Source organism: Dasypus novemcinctus, chromosome 9 (assembly GCF_030445035.2).
Source record: "Dasypus novemcinctus isolate mDasNov1 chromosome 9, mDasNov1.1.hap2, whole genome shotgun sequence".
NCBI lineage: Eukaryota > Metazoa > Chordata > Mammalia > Cingulata > Dasypodidae > Dasypus > Dasypus novemcinctus.
The window spans coordinates 27,893,218-27,909,725 of NC_080681.1; the positions used below are offsets into that span (position 1 = coordinate 27,893,218).

General features: G+C 34.1%; 1 protein-coding gene across 3 annotated transcripts in view; it reads left to right on the forward strand.

Annotated features, from left to right (window-relative positions):
- Positions 1–16,508, forward strand: part of DPYD (dihydropyrimidine dehydrogenase) — a 982,193-nt gene that overhangs the window by 401,169 nt on the left and 564,516 nt on the right. For all 3 annotated transcript variants that reach the window (XM_058303142.1, XM_058303141.2, XM_058303140.2), the window contains exons 9-10: positions 11,423–11,530; positions 13,161–13,330. In XM_058303142.1, the coding sequence (XP_058159125.1) occupies positions 11,423–11,530; positions 13,161–13,330 (278 nt within the window). The remainder of the gene's footprint in view (positions 1–11,422; positions 11,531–13,160; positions 13,331–16,508) is intronic.

Below are 16,508 nucleotides of genomic sequence, written 5' to 3' on the forward strand. Positions count from 1 at the left end.
GACAGTTGGTAGTAAGATCTTCTGAACTTCATTCTCTCTAATCTGTAGAATACTTTGGCAAAATGGCAAATTAGGGTTGTGAAAGAATCTGGATTGTGATTAGGTCATTTAAACCTGATTGGTCTGAGTTAAATTGCTAATATTTCCTTTATCTGTCCCATGCTCTAAGAACCAGAACTGAAACATTTTAGTATTAGAATATGACTTCTTTAGAATACATGAACATATTTTCAAAGTTAAGAAATTGCCCTAAAAGCATGTATCCAAGTAGAAATCACTGGCTGCTCAGTTATTTAAATCAAAAGCCAATTTGGGAAGTAATTCATTATTTTACATTGTCTTAAAAGATGCGAGATGTTTATTGATACTGTCAAGATGTATATTCTATCTACTGCAGTTAGAGTGGTCCTTGCTTTCAAGTATCTTTGAATAAAATTATTGCCCCCGGAAGGTAAGCTGTGCTTTACTGAGGTAGTGAACACTGCCTGCAATGCCATGCCAGTGGGGGTTACTGGTAATCCAGGTTCAGAGGTAAAAACTAAGTTTCCTTTCTATTCTGGATTTATACAGCATCCCCTTACATGTTCTACCTCCTTCCAGTCTTACTGCCTGTCAGTCAATTCTATACACTGCCACCAATTTGTTCTTGCTAATATACAAAGCCTATTATGTTGTTTCTCTGCAGTGTCTCCTCAGTGGAGAATCCAGACTCCTTGATGCGACTTGCATGGTCCTTGGTGGCCTGGGCCCTGCCTATCTGTCAAGTTTCAAATTATGCTAGCCTCCATCCCATCCCCTCCTATGCATTCCATGACCACACCCTAGTCCAGGCAGCTGAACTCTTACCCCTTCATACCTTTGTATGAGCTGCTCATTCTTCCCCCTTTTTCCCCCTGACTGGAAAATATTCATCTTTTCATAACTCAGTTTGGGTGTTATTGTCTCCAGCGCAGAAGAAATGTCCTTTGTAGGTGTTTCTGATAACCTATGCATACCTCAATTGTAGCGCTTATCTTGCTCTTTCTAAATTTCTGAATGCATGTCCTTCTCCCCGACTAGATTGGAAACTCTTCATCTATGTTTCCCCAGCACCTATTATTCTGTCTAGCACATAGAAGGCATTCCTAAGTATTTATTGAATAAGTAGATAAATGAATATAGCATCAGAGAATTCTATTGCCAATTGATCTTAATCAAAAAAACAATAGCTGTTAGCCCAAACTAAAAGTTGAACATGGTAAACTGTATTTTTGTTTGATTTTTTAGGTTATAAAACTTTAAGAACTACATATTGATGAATATACCATGTACTTGTCAGTTTTATAAGGCTCATTACCAGAATTTATGGAAATTTTAGTTGGCAGCAAGGTTTGAAAAATAGCTGTGGTTTTGTTGTCATGGTTGTTGTCATGGTGCCTTATATTAAAATATGTGTTAAATATCAACAAGCACGTATGTATACCAATAACAGGATTTAAAAATTTTAAAGTACATACATGTCAATTCATTATTAGCATTTGCCATATACCAAACCCTGTGCTAAGCAAGGAATGCCGTGCCACACAGGCGTGTCACCAGTGTAGGGGAGCCCCATGCGCAAAGGAGTGTGTCCCTGCAAGGAGAGCCGCCCCATGCGAAAAAAGCACAGCCTGCCTAGGAGTGGTGCCACACACACAGAGAGCTAACGCAGCAAGTTGCTGCAACAAAAAGACACATAGATTCCCCGTGCGGCTGACAAGAATGCAAGCAAACACAGAAGAACACACAGCAAATGGACAGAGAGCAGACAACTGGGGGGAAGGGGAGAGAAATAAATTTAGAAATTTAAAAAAATCAATTAAGTATTTTCTTGAAAATTTTATGACTTGCATGATTTAAAATAAAAGAAAATAAATTTGCACAGAAATTTATGGTTTAACATGTGTAAGGATTAAAGTGAAATAACACAGAGTTGTGAATATCATCATAAAGTAAAGGGATTATATGATAGCCAATATCTATGCTTGTCAATTATGTTTTCTTTTTATAAAATTATGTGTTCAATAATGGAAAGCTCTATTTTGCTTATTTATCCATGTCAATGGAGAAATAAACTACATTTCTAGGCAACAAAGGTCTTTATATGGATTCTTAGAATTGCAATTCAGGGAGCAGAGTTTCAGGTATCAACTCAAATCCTGTCATATCTTGTAATTTCCATGCAGGGGTTTTTAAAGAAAAAACAGGTAAATTGTTTGTGGTTGGTGGGTTTTGGGGGAATCCAGTAGTCTTTGAGGTTAGCTAGTTTAATGAGTTCTTTATCTTGATGTTTGTTTATGGTGCCCACATGTCCCTGGGGTTTTGAGGAACTTTGTTGCTTGATTCTTTGCATACTTTAGCAGTTGTGATATCTGGCTTTTTGCTTAAGAGTACTTCCAGAATGACCTCCTGACTCCTTTTAAATCTCTTAGCCACAGTGATTCTGTTTTATTTCTTTTCACATCCAAATAACAAATCTATATGGAAATAGTTTTTAGTCTTCCCATACTAAAGTTGAGGAAGCTGAGACTTAAATTTAATGACTTGGGCTAGGATTTAGAGTTTACAAGTAACCCTCAGAACTTCTAATTCAGAATCTAGTAGCTCTCCATTCTTTCACAGACAAAACTTGGAAGAGTTGCATCAATGTAGAAAAAAGTTTCAGCGATTGAAAGAATCACCGTGAGCATTTAGTGCATTACTTTTATTTTAAAGCCTGCCACTCGCTTCTCAGCTTATATTGTTTCACTTTGCAGACTCTGCTATCTAGAGCATACTTGGGTAATTAAACATGTTTCTTAGCCTTCGATTCAGTTTTAATCCATGACTCATTGTGTTGCACCCCATTTTTATTCCAGTGGCAAAGATTAGTTCGGTTTTGAAGGAAACGTGTAAATACATTACCTAAATGTATGCTAAAATTTTTTACGTAAAATTTTTGATATACAGAATATTTATGGTTGCAGAACTGACTAGGACAATTACAAATAATAATTTATTTGAATAAAAATGTAGACGTGCAATAAAAATACCTTAGAAACAGTAACTAATACAATACAGTGACTGTGTGCTACATTTAGTAGTGATTAACGCCTTACTAATACTTTGGAGATTACGTTTTTAAAGGAGCCTTCTCCCTTTTGCAGAATGTGTGTTTATAGTGGCAGCTTTAATGTTGCGTCCTGCTGCGCAGTTCAATTGAGTAGGTTTTTAGGTGGTTGGTTGAGGTTTTTTTTTTTCCTTATTTCCTTATGTATGTGGATGGAGATAAGTGTTTTAATTACTTTTTTAATGTCTGTGCTTTTGTATTTTTCTCCTCTCTTCCCTTTTATTTCCTGCTGTTGAGATTACTGCCTCATCGCCACAGCAGGTGGCTGCTGCAAATTTGTTTTCTTTGTAAGCCTGGTAGATTTATTTTGTAATATAACTGTTTCTTTTTAGTATTATATTATTAATGATTTCTTTACTTTGGAATATAGTATACTTACACAGTCCTAAATAGTAATTTCTTAACACCATCTAAGAATTCTGATCATTAAGAAAAAGGCCTCTGCTTTAAGCATATTGCTTGAGCTTTTTGCTTACCATTACTTCACAATGCAGGGATTAAAATAGAGAGAAAGTGTTTCATAGCAAAAGCCAAATAAGAAAGAGGAAGGGAAGAAGGAGAAAGAAAAGGAATAAAGGAGAAGAGAAAGGCTTAAGAGACAAAGCACACTTTAATAAATAATGCCCCAAATCAAAGGGCTAGGTAGAATTTTAAAACAGAAATATAAAATTTCATTAATATATCTTTTCTAAAAAAGTTATTTTAAACGATACCTTATGTTTATATTAAAATCAAGTTTTCATTATTAAAATAAATTCTGCTGGTTATAAGAAAATCAGAATATTACAAAAGTATTTTTAAAAACTCATATTTTTTCGTCCAAAAATTTCATTATTTTGGTTGTTTCATATGTCCCTTTGTATGGAAAGAACAAAGATGTGATAGATCCTAAGTATAGAAATTTTTTTGGCAGGAAAGTAAAGTACATTTTAGGATATTTTGTCCATCTATGAATTCTTGGGCATTGTTGTAATAATTACTATAAAGTTTCTCTGTTTTTTTTTTCCAAATGTATAAAGAAAGTAAAAATTATGAGACCAAAATTGCATGTTGACTATATTCTCATTTTGTTATAGGAAATTGATGAATATTCTATTACAGATCAAATTTTAAACAAACAAACAAACCAAACACCTCTACAAATGTCTTTAACACTCCTTTTCAATTCATTCTATGTATGTTTTCATTTGTTAATACATTGCTGTTATTAAGTTTACATTGTTTCTTACCTGACCTGTATATGCTTTTAAGTTGGAGTCTGGTAGTAGATTTTAATATGAGTTATGTGAATTGATCACATTGGTATGATAGAATTCATACTTATTTTCTACATGAAATCATAAAAGCTAGCTGAAATATATTCATAGTTTTAAATATGTAAGAATTATCATCATTGGTTATTTTATTCTCTTCTCCAGTGCTTTTTTAAGTATACATTTTTAATTATAACATATGCAATAATTACATTAATTATATGTAATTAACTATATATAATTTATATAATTATATATATGATATATAATTATAAAAATAAGACCTTAATTTAGCTTCCATCAGATTTTCAAAATAGTAAAAGTGTGTTCAGTACTCCACTTAGTTCAGGCCTTCATTGTTATGTTTCTTCTGTATAGAAAAATAACTTGGGCAATGGAAAGAGTATGATTTGAGATGGAGACTCCATTCATAAAATTTGTTTAAAGTCTTGATCTTGTTACCCTTCAACCAATTGTATGAGACTCACAATTAATGTATGTGGTCACATTAAGAGAGAAACTAGACAGCAGTTTTATGAAACAGATGCTTAAAGGGGATTTGAAAATCAATGAAATGAATACTATTGTAATGCATGATGATCTAATTTCATATGTGTTATCTTGAATCACTCCATTCTTTCTGAATTCAGTTTGAACACTCAGAACTAAACATATTTACAGGGGGGACTGGGGGAAAAGACAGGGAGTTTTTATTGAGGGAAAAAATCACAATAGGGCATCATTGATCTGTTCTCTTTCTAATCAATATATAGATCCTAGAATGATAACCCATATGGCATTATTGTCCCTTGGACGGAAGATATAAATCCTTTGAGTCATATAAGTAATTTTTAAGTGACAGATGAAAAATTTAATAATCCATTGTGGAATTGTGGAATGCTTAGGCCCTTGAAAGGTATATTTTTCTTCAATATTGTAATTTCAACTTCTTGGGCTTAATACAGGAATATCTTATCATTACTAATACATATACACATGCATAGATTTATGTTTATATACATATATTTATATAGCCATCTAAATAACTTCTTATGACTTGTTGCAACATCTTCTGTATTTGAAAGTGTTTACTATAAATCTGTTTATCACATAAGTTTTAATTATCCATAGTTTTTACATTTTACTCAAGATAGTAATAAAGACTTACATTAAAATATGATTTTAGATTTACCAGAGTGCCTTTATATGTACTTTCCTATCTAATTTTCAGAACAACCCTGTACAACAGGCAGGGTTATTTTCATTTTAAAATAGAGAAATTTGAGATCACCACTTTTAAATCCTTTTACTAAAGTTCAACTAGACAGAGGAAATAAAGAGATTAAAACCCAGTTTTCCAGACACCTAAATCAGTGATCTGTGAGGCAGGGTGTTGTTACTCTTACTGCTCCAAATTTAATGACACATTAAATATTAGAGGGTCTTAATGTTGCTACATTTCTTGCTTTGAAGCACATGTGGCTTGAGTCCATTGTAGTCTCTAGGATGAATGGGGTGGGAAAATACTCTTGTTTGGCCCCAGCCTTTCATTCTAGGCAAAGGTGCTAAGTTTCATGTACCCTGATAAACGTCTGATCAGCACTGACTACATACCTGTTTAATAATATTAATTTTGTATATCATGGATTATATGAACATTTAATTTATGTTTATTCTAATGTATCATTTCATTAAATCAAATAAAGTCTTTTAGGGAGAGATTGCAAATAAGAGGAAATATTTATTTAACATCTCTGCAAACAGCTTCACATACATTATCTCACTGGATTCTCGTAAGTATTCTATGATGAGCCTGTTGCTGCCCCAAAAGTATAATTTACTTGTCCAAGGTATAGCTCGAAAGTCCTTGAACTAGAATTTAATGCAAAAAGCGTGACTCTACAGGTATTATTCTTATCCAATATATTCTCTATACATAAATAGAAATCATTCAGTTGGCATTAAGGTATTTTAAAATAGTTAATTAACAAAAATAAAGAAAAATAGTTTCCCAACTTTTCCTTTATAAATGTATAGACAGAAGTGCCTCTGGTTGGGGGTTTGTTTAACAAATCCATGTTCAATCTGCACATTTTACTCCTCTTCCTAAAGCATCATCATCCACAAATCATGGTTTGAAAATGAAAGCTCAATGTGCTTTCTTCTTTCAGAAAAAAATGCAAAATATCTGACATTTGCCTTCAGCTACATTTTGCTGTTCTCAGCTTGTAGAATACTTGAGAGTAGTGAGACCAAGTCCATGACACAATCATCAATGTTTTATTTGCCTACAACAATCTCCCTATTAAAATAAACATATGTATGAAAAAACAAGAACTGATGTATCTGTAGAGTTTAGTGTTCTGGAGCATCATTCTTTTCTGTAAACCACACCCTGTTTCCAGGACCCTGAGGCAGTTCCATGGTGGTCTATCCTGTCCTCTCCACTTTTGTAGAAATTGTGAGGCTCTGTCCAATGACAGCACTATCTGATGAATGTCTTTCCCATGATAGCTTAGCTGTCATTTAAGTGGATTCCTTCAAGAACTAGCGGCATCACACACATGCTTGTCCAATTCAATTAGCACTATGTAAGTAACCTGGTGAGGTAACATAGACAGCTGTTTAAGTAAGTCTTAAACACGTCCTATAGCTGTGGCAGCTGAGCCTTAAACATATATTCTTCCTGTTTTACTTATACATGATAACATGTAGCAGGATATTTAATATTTTGTTGTTAATTGCAGTTGTGCAAAACTTTGTATGATCACAAGGAAAATGTTTAATGTAGATACTGCTGCTATTTATTCTCCAATTGTTCCAGAGAGAGATGCTTTGGAAACAAAGCAGGAATACATATTTCAAAGAATATCAAATATTGAAAAATAACCAGCAGATACCCAAGGGGAATGCACTTAAGAAGGAAAACATTTCAGAAAGGAATTGTACTAGAGAAATAATCCCAAAACAAAGATTTAGCCTAGAGAAGAAGCTACCAAGGTTATGTGGGTCGCTCCATCCTCTACAAATACATCGGACCCTCACTACAGACACATACTGGGTTGTATACACATGTGTAGCCCTACAGTGAAACCTAGTGCATTTACATGGAAAGACTGAATTAGATACCACTTGTTATTTAGCATCACTTCTTTATACCCTTACACATGAAAAAGGCAAGATTTTGAAGTTAAAAGCACAGATTCTCCAGCCACACTGACTAGGTTAGAAATCGGCACTGCCACTTACTTGTTCTGTGGAGGCTTAAGCAAAGTTTCATAATCTCTGTGTGCCTCCATTCCTTAATATCTAAAATGGGAATAATTGAAGCATAACTTGCCTCATAATTTGTGAGAATCAGTATATATATGTATATATATACGTGTATATGTATATAGATGTATATATACACACATATATACATATACCAACATTTAGAACAGTGTAATTTAAGAAATAATTATTCACTTAAATAATAATTATTCACTTAAATTTTCTGTGATGTAATCAGAATTTTTCTTTTTAGAGAACTTTAAAATTACTGTTTTCAATAGTTCTTAAGGAGGTGTTCCTTTGGGAAAAATAGATGTTGAAACACCAAAAAGTCCAGTAACTGTTCTCGGGGAACAAAGAAACCAGCTGTCCTTCTTGAAAGACAAACACTAATCTTTTACTACACAGAGCTTTTTGTTTATCAAATCTTTGTCAGTTTCTTTATTCATAAATTCCCTTCTTCCCACTGAAAGGTGAATTAAAGTCATTTCAGTGTCATTTTTAAATCGTCCTAGTATAGACACATACCTTATTTATTAATATGCCACCTACTCTAAGGGAAATCTCCCTTTGATAGATGGGTATTTGTAAATTTCATTATCTTTCATATTTTAGTTAAGGTTGCCTCATTTTTCTTTCTTTGTAGCAGTTTATTTAAATTTGCTAAGGTTTAATACTTGATGTTTATTTAAGCTTTATTTTTTCCCTTGACATGAAAGGTGAAGTTTGAAAGAATTGATAAACTATAGAATAAATAAGCCTAATTTAGTAATAGCTAATATTTATTGAGCATTCACTATGTGCCAGGTCTCTCTCTCTCTCTCTCTCTTTCTTTCTTTCTCTAAATATATGTATATAAAATCTCCTTTAAATTTCACATGTATGAGGGGACTCTAATTATTATCCTGCTTTCAGAACTTTAGTGATGGAAGTCCAGAAGGATTAAGGAACTTACACAAAACAGATCACAGAGCTGGTATATGAAAGAATGACTTACATCAAAGTCTGTTGAATGACAAAGTTCCTGCTCCTAACTACCCCACAGCATCATTGTTGGTAAGGATAGAGAACTCTGAACAGCTAGGAGAGACTACTGGGAGGTCTGGCAGGAGAGCTTCAGGTGCACTCTACTAAGGAAGAAGGGATGGGATGACCTGACCTGTCCCTCATGTGGATAAAAAGGCTCCATGGAATCAGACCTCGGGAAGCTAACATGTATATGGCTTGACGCTAAACATCTACACAATAGGGTGTGTCTATGTTGGCTGCAGGCAAAATCCAATGATAATGATCCTGTCATTATCATTATTATTATGAGTTACTGGCTCATTTTTTCTCTCCTTAAACCAACATTCATAGTTCAGAACATCTAACCAGTGTCCTCTTGAACATTTACAGGGGGAATCTGACCCATTAAATGTTAAATCGATTGTAGTGATAAATGCAGAGGGCAGTGAAAGCACAGGAAAACTCACTTGCCTTGTAGACATCTTGATCCAAGTGAAAAAATGAAAATTAGTGTTTTATCAAAGCACTTTTCCTGTGAAAGAATCCTTGCAAGAAGAGGACAAGTAATCTTTGTGGGTCTAGTGATTTATTTTATAAGGATAACTAGCACTTCTTTAGATTATGGTTAATTATAGCTATGGGTCTATAGAAAATAATTACATATGTGAAGTGCCCTCTCTGTCTTCACCATGGCAAATTGTGAAAGAGTCCAGATTAAGAGTTAGTAAAGGAAGGCTTTTAGACTTATTGCCACTAACTGTGGAACTCTCATCCTCCTCTCACATCCTCTGGGACTTGTTTTTTATCTCCCTTATGGGCTTTTTGCTTCACCTTGAAATCATGTAGCATTTCAAGTTGTTTTGCTACTTTTCTTGTTTTTAAAGCATGAATACATTATACAACATTTGACATCTCTATAATAAAGTAATATGAGAGTAGAGATCTGGGTCCTTTTTTAAATCTTAGATATGTAACATTTATATATATGGTTGGCTTGACAAATCAGCTCTTTAAACTTCAGCCATCCTTTAATAGCTTTCAAGAGAAATTGCTTTGTCATTAGAGTCTCCAAGTACATATTCAACTATCCTTTTTTTCTGTAACTCTCTTCCCAACCTATCCCTAGACTTTCTAGAAGATTAACATAGATGACCACACATTTATGTCATGGTTTCCAATATGCCTAAGAATATTCCTCTATGTCACAGAATAGATAGTTTTGACTTCATTTCATTTATAGAGAAGTCAAGGTAAAGGCTAATCAAGTGACTTTCCTAACCTTGGTAAATAATTAAGGTAAATTTTAAAGCAAAAGTTCTTAAAGTAGTATATGAACTAAGAGTAAAAGTGGGGGTGGGGGGAGGGGATAGAGGCAGTGTTGAACAGGGAAGTAAATTGGTTTAATTGGTTTGGTTTAATTGGAAGAGACAACTGTGGTTGGTTGGTTGCTGGCTAAACAGTCAACCTACAAGTACCTTTCAGCTTAGATATGGTACCTACCTTATCTCACATGAGAAAAGTCATCCTTGGGCTGCACTTATTATTCTGTGTGCCCACCAGCAACTACACATTGCCCTTCAATTAACTACAGAATAAATCCCTACTGTTTTAGAATAACCCCTTGATGGGATGGATTTTGGACAACAAATAAAATTAAACACCATATTTGTCCTTTTGTTTATGGAATCACATTGAATTATTTCTCCAATAGCCTATGATGAGGTGGTTACTATCAAATTTGTTCCATTTTTCTCTTTGAAAAAAATTTAGTCTGCTATTCATTTTATTTACAAAATTTTGTAATTCTTTCCTAGTTATATAGGAATGCATGTGTGTGGTAGAAACTTGGGAAAATAAAGAAATTTTTAAAATCCATAATCTTACCACCCAAAAAATAATCATTCTTTATTTAGTTTATATATCTTTTACACAAAATTTTAATCATACTCTATCTGTAGTTTTGTATCCTACTAGTTCACTTAACCCTATATTTGACTATAATCTGACACTGAAATTTTCAAATATTGATTTTAATGGCTTCATATTGTTCTGCCATCTTTCTTCCCCCTTTATCCTTTACTAATGTTTTTCTATTGCTAACTTATTTCTTATTTGAAGTTCCTTTATATAGTAAAGATATTTTATTTTTTAAATATTTTAAAATATTTTTCTGGTTAATCATTTGCCTTTTAATTTGTTTATAATATTTTAAAATATGTTAGAAGTTGAATTTTTGTGGTAAAAGGCAACATTTTTTTTCTTTGAGTTTCTTTTCCTCCACTGCTTTTCTTAGAATGATCTTCTCCATTGAGAAATTAGATAAATACATGTCTACATTTTCTTATGGTTTTTATATATTTAGTGTCTTAAGCTATCTCTGCTTCGTTCAGGAATTAGATAAATATACATCCATATTTTTGTTATGGTTTTTATATATTTAGCACTTTAATCCATCTGACACATTGTTTTATATGAAGAAAGAATATAAGTTGATTCTTATTTTTGTGTGTGTGTATACACATATGTTTCTGCATGTTTGTGTGTGTGTATATGTCTATGATTTGTGAGATGTGCTTTTTATATATTAAAGGTGTACACTGATGTATTCCATACGTCGTGGAATAATACTTTCTGTTGATTTACCTCTTGACTATTTTCTCTGTAAGAAACATCTTATTTAAATGCAGCTCCCTACTTTAATATCCAGTAATACGACTGCCTCTTCTTGCTAATGATATTTTATAAACATTTTATTATTTAGGTTTGCCGGAACCAAATAAAGACCAAATCTTCCAAGGCCTGACACAGGACCAGGGATTTTACACATCCAAAGACTTTTTGCCACTGGTGGCCAAAAGCAGTAAACCAGGTATAGCATATTGTCTTTTGTTACTCATATTGCCCATGTTGTTTTATGTATTATAAATTTATTTTAAATCCAAGATCAGTAGGATGTTGTACAGATCTCAGACTGACCTTTGAATGACACCAAGGTAAAGAATCCTAGTATGATAGTTTGCCAGAATTATCTATTCATCCATTCTTCCAATTGAACATCATCAAAGGGTTTTTTACCGTATTATGTACAGCTCCAAGTAAAAAGGCCCATAACAAACTTTGAAAGATGTTCTTAAGAGAAATGGTAGGAACATCAGTTTGGGAAAAAGGACGAATCATCTCATATCTTATATATGTGTCTATATAGGCAGAAAGATACAAGATTTCTTCTTAAACTGTTGTTTTATGAAGTTAAAGACTTTAAAATACACCCTGGCATGTATTCTCTGAGTAATGGCACCTTATACACCTTAAGAACAGCCTGAAGCTAAGCCTGTACTGTATGATGGCTTGTATTACTAAATAAGAAGCTGGAATATTTTCTCAAAAATCAGATAATCAAAATTCTTTAAACATATATTTTTAAAGAAATCTGAGCTTTAGGTATTCGAACATCTAATTACATGTGGGAAAGATGTCTTACATTTTCCCTCCACATTTAAAAGGCAAGAAACATTCTATATTAGATTGTTCCACAGAAGTTTAAAGCAAAAGATGAACACCGATTTCACTTTTTTCCTCCCAGGACGACTAGACGCTAGTGTGTCAGCAACCCTTGCTGAGAAAGGTCATAGTGCACATAGCATACATTTGAGAATTACAGAGTGGTGATTGTATAATCCCAAATACAAACTCTTCTAAGCAAAATGATTACACTTACTGAGCTTATAGCTCTGTGTTATCCATGGTGCCATTTCAAAAATTATAGTGATTTATCTTTCAGGAGTTTTATTTAATCTGATGATGCAGCATTATCTAATATATAGACAACTTTACCAGGGCCTTCATATGTACATCCAACCTCACAAAGGTGCCTTTGAGAAATAGATGTACTTCTTTTATTGTTCAATTTTACAAAGAAAACCAAGGAAAACCAGTAAAAAAAGAAAGTTTTTATTTTAACTATTACAAGAAAATAGTTTCTCAGAAAGTCTTCAGTTATATAAGGAACACCTATTCAATGTTAAGTTTCAAAATATGCAGGGTCATATGTTAGAAATAGTATAAGATAATATATAAATACAGTATTTTAATGAAATACTGCATCGTTAGCCCAGATCAACAGGATCGTTTTTTTTTTCTTCTGACAAATTTAATGACATTAAGGTAAAAATATGTGCCAGAACATTGACAAAGATAATTTTAATTGACTCCAGTTTGTTATGACCTATACTCTTCAGAATATGTTGTAGTGATCTTTCTAGAAGGAAAAAAGAAGGCAGTGCTGCTAAAGGTACTGAGTATGAAATTACATATATGAGCATATTTTTAAAATGGGAATAAAACTGTCTTTCAATGAAGCAGAATAATTTGATAGTGACACTCCATCCTCGAAAACTGCAAGATGCAATTTTACACTGCTTTGAGTACAAGTATCTTTTGAGCTGTCATGCAGAAATGGTTTCTCTACTTGAAAATGGGGTTTTCCTTTCATCATTCAGGAATGTGCGCCTGTCACTCTCCATTGCCATCGATACGGGGAGCCGTGATTGTACTTGGAGCTGGAGACACTGCCTTTGACTGTGCAACATCCGCTTTACGTTGCGGAGCCCGCCGTGTGTTCATAGTCTTCAGAAAAGGCTTTGTTAATATAAGAGCTGTCCCAGAGGAGGTAAAATGGAACCATCCAAAAATATGGTGGTGTAATGTATCAGATTTTAGGAGCTAAACTGTTAATGTGTGGTCCCCTAGCTGAAATCATTATAATTTTCTTGAAATTGGCAAATGAAAATTTTTTAATAATTCTATGCTATTGCACTAATTCAGTCATTGAGAGTAAAAGAAAATTCAAAATCCTGATTTGTATAAAATGAGAAATTTATCTTTGTCAACACAGAAGTGCTTCTTGTTTTCAGTGTTAATCTCTCTGAAATGTATTCTATTTAACTTGTAACATCAAAATGTGTTAAGTCTTCCATATCCTGAATAATAGATACTCTTCACAAAAAATTGGATATTGGGGGAATATGACAACTGAAGACATTCAAGATTTTCCATAAACCATCTTACAATCTACATTCCAAAGACATGTTCATTGGTTATACTTACAGTCGGTTCATCATGTGCTGGTGTGAGACAAATAGAATGAGGAGATTATTTATTTTCTAAAAAGATCTCTAATGTAAGCACTATTAAGAGTTAATTTTAACTTGTTATTTTTAAATAACATCAAATTTTAAATGATTTCCACCTTAAAGGTGACTGGTAACTAGTTTTTGGTAAGGAATAAACCTGTTACTTGTACCGAGGACTTCTTAAATTTTAATGCCATTAGAGGAAGATAATGCCTTACAAAGCATATTAGTTTTGAGAACAAAAGCCAAACACATTTATAGAAAGATAAATTACTCATTTTATCCAAATCAGTATTATGAATTCGATTTTGCTTTAGAATGCCTGAACAATTTGGAGTCTCTGTTCTAGGCAGGAATTGTAATTCTGTAGTCAATAGGTAATTTGTCACATGTAGATTAATCACATTACGGATTAAACTCACTAAAAATTCAGAGTCACCACTGGCTCATGGCTGGCTTTCAAAATGTCAGCTTCATTCTCTGGGTGTTCTTCCATTCAATCTACCCTCTTAGCTCTTTTTAAACCAAAATCCAAGGTGGAAGTGCCCTTATAATCATAGGAACTTTTCTGGAGAGTAATTTTAGGTGTCAATTAGTCCAATCACATTATGCTACAAATGTAAAGGGAAATAGCTAGAATGGAATTAAGTGTCTTGTCTTAGATAGAGTAGATTTTGTTTGTTTTGTTTTTCCTGAAAAGAGGACAAGAACTATTTTGTTGTCATGTTTGTATCATCATGCAAGCACAGGATGTCTGTTTGTTTCCAAATCAGAGAAGTTTTCATTACAAAAAGGTTCTGATTGAGGGCTGGAAGGGGAATAGGATCCTGAGTGGCAATATCAGTTTACTTCAGTACTTTATATTATGGTCACTGAATTAGTCTGCCAAAAACTGCCAAGGTAAAAATACCAGAAATGGATTGACTTTTTAAGGGGAATTTATTTGGGGTAAAAGTGTACAGTTCCAAGGCTTTGAAAATGTCCAAATGAAGGCATCATCAGAAATGCTTTCTCACCAGAGGGCTACTGCTTGCAGATCCTGGAGTCCTAACTCATGGCGAGGCAAGATGGCGGGGCTGCCAGTCTCTCGCTACTTTCTCCTCAAACTCAGCAGAGGGCGGTCAGGCATCTCTTCCCTGGGCCTCATCTTCTTAAGCCTCTCAGAGCTTCTCTGTCTTTCTGCAGCCATAGGCAAACCTGGAGTCCTCTCTCTCAAATAGCAGAGTCAAAATGGCAGAGCTCCCTTTCTCTGTGTCCTTTTTTCACTTCTCAGTTTAAGACCCTAGCAAGAGAGTGAAGACCCAACCAGGGTTACACCTCAGCAGCACAGTCCAATCAGAGGACCCCACACCCACAGGAATGGATTTGTTCTAAGAACATGATCCTTTTGGGGATTCACGCACAAAAAAAACTTCAAACTGTCAGTCACCTTCCATTAGAAAGGTTGACTAGAAATGTATGCCATCTGTTCTTTTGTCTTAGAGAGAACTCACAAAGATAGTGAGACCAGATAATTACTTGAAAGCATAGGGGTAGGCATTCATTTATTCATTCATTTATTTATTTATTTTTCATTTAATCAGTCAGGATTTACTGAACAACTATTATGTACCAGGCATTGTTCTAGGTAATTTAGATCCAACAGTGAACAAATCAAATTAAAATTTCTGCTTTTATGGAGCTTGTACTAGTGAGGGAAGACACTAAATAGACAAATAAGTAGTCACATAGTAATAGTGCATGAAAAGTGATTAGTGCTATGGGGAAAAATTAATTAATAAAGGAGTGTAATAAGTGTGTGTGGGAGGTGGTGGTATGATGGAAGTGGGGGCAGGGAAGGCCTCTCTAATGATAAGACTATGGAGCATAGAGCTAAAAAAAATTGAGCAAATATAGGCATTTGAGAGAAAAACACCCCAGATGAAGGCAAATGCATTCACCCTTGACTGAGGAAGGATAGCACTCTTCTAGGAAGAGCTCAAAAGCCAGTGTGGCTAGAAAAAAGTAGGAGAGGGCAGTGTGTGGCAAATCAGGTGAGGTCACGTAGATGTTTATTAAGCCTTTAGTGTTTACTCTGAGAGAAAGAGGAAACCATTGGAGGGTTTTGAGCAGAAAAACAACAAGATCTGGCTTAAATTTTAAAAGGGGTACTGTGTTGAGAATTGTATAGGTGGATAAGGTCAGAGCAGAGAGGCTAGTCAGGGGCTAATTGGCCAGTGTGACTGGACTACAGAAAGACAAGGATCAGAGTCAAGATGCAGCTCAGTCAGAATGCCAGAGCTCAGGGCTGAACTCTGGTTACCAAAGTGTTGAGAAGAAGCAATGAGTCCATGGAACAACAGGCCACATCTTGTAGTAAAGTCAGTCCAGTAGAACTCATGTAGATCTGGAATTTAAATAAAACCAGAAGAACAAACGTTTGCATTTTTTTTTTTTTCATTATTAGCTCTTAAGAAACCAAATACTTTTATGATTGTTGTTGAAACTACTTGACTGTGAGCTTCCTGAGAGCAGGGGCCAAGTCACATCTCTTGGCACTTTTGTCTTCCCCCTGCCCAGCGCAATAGATGCCACATGGAAAGTGTTCAACAAATAATTGTGGATGAACAACAGGGCCTCTAGTATTAAAACAGGTAATGCCTTCAATACCAATTAGTAATTTTAGATTATACGCTTCAACATGAGAGAACAGATAATAAGTAATACATTATTAGA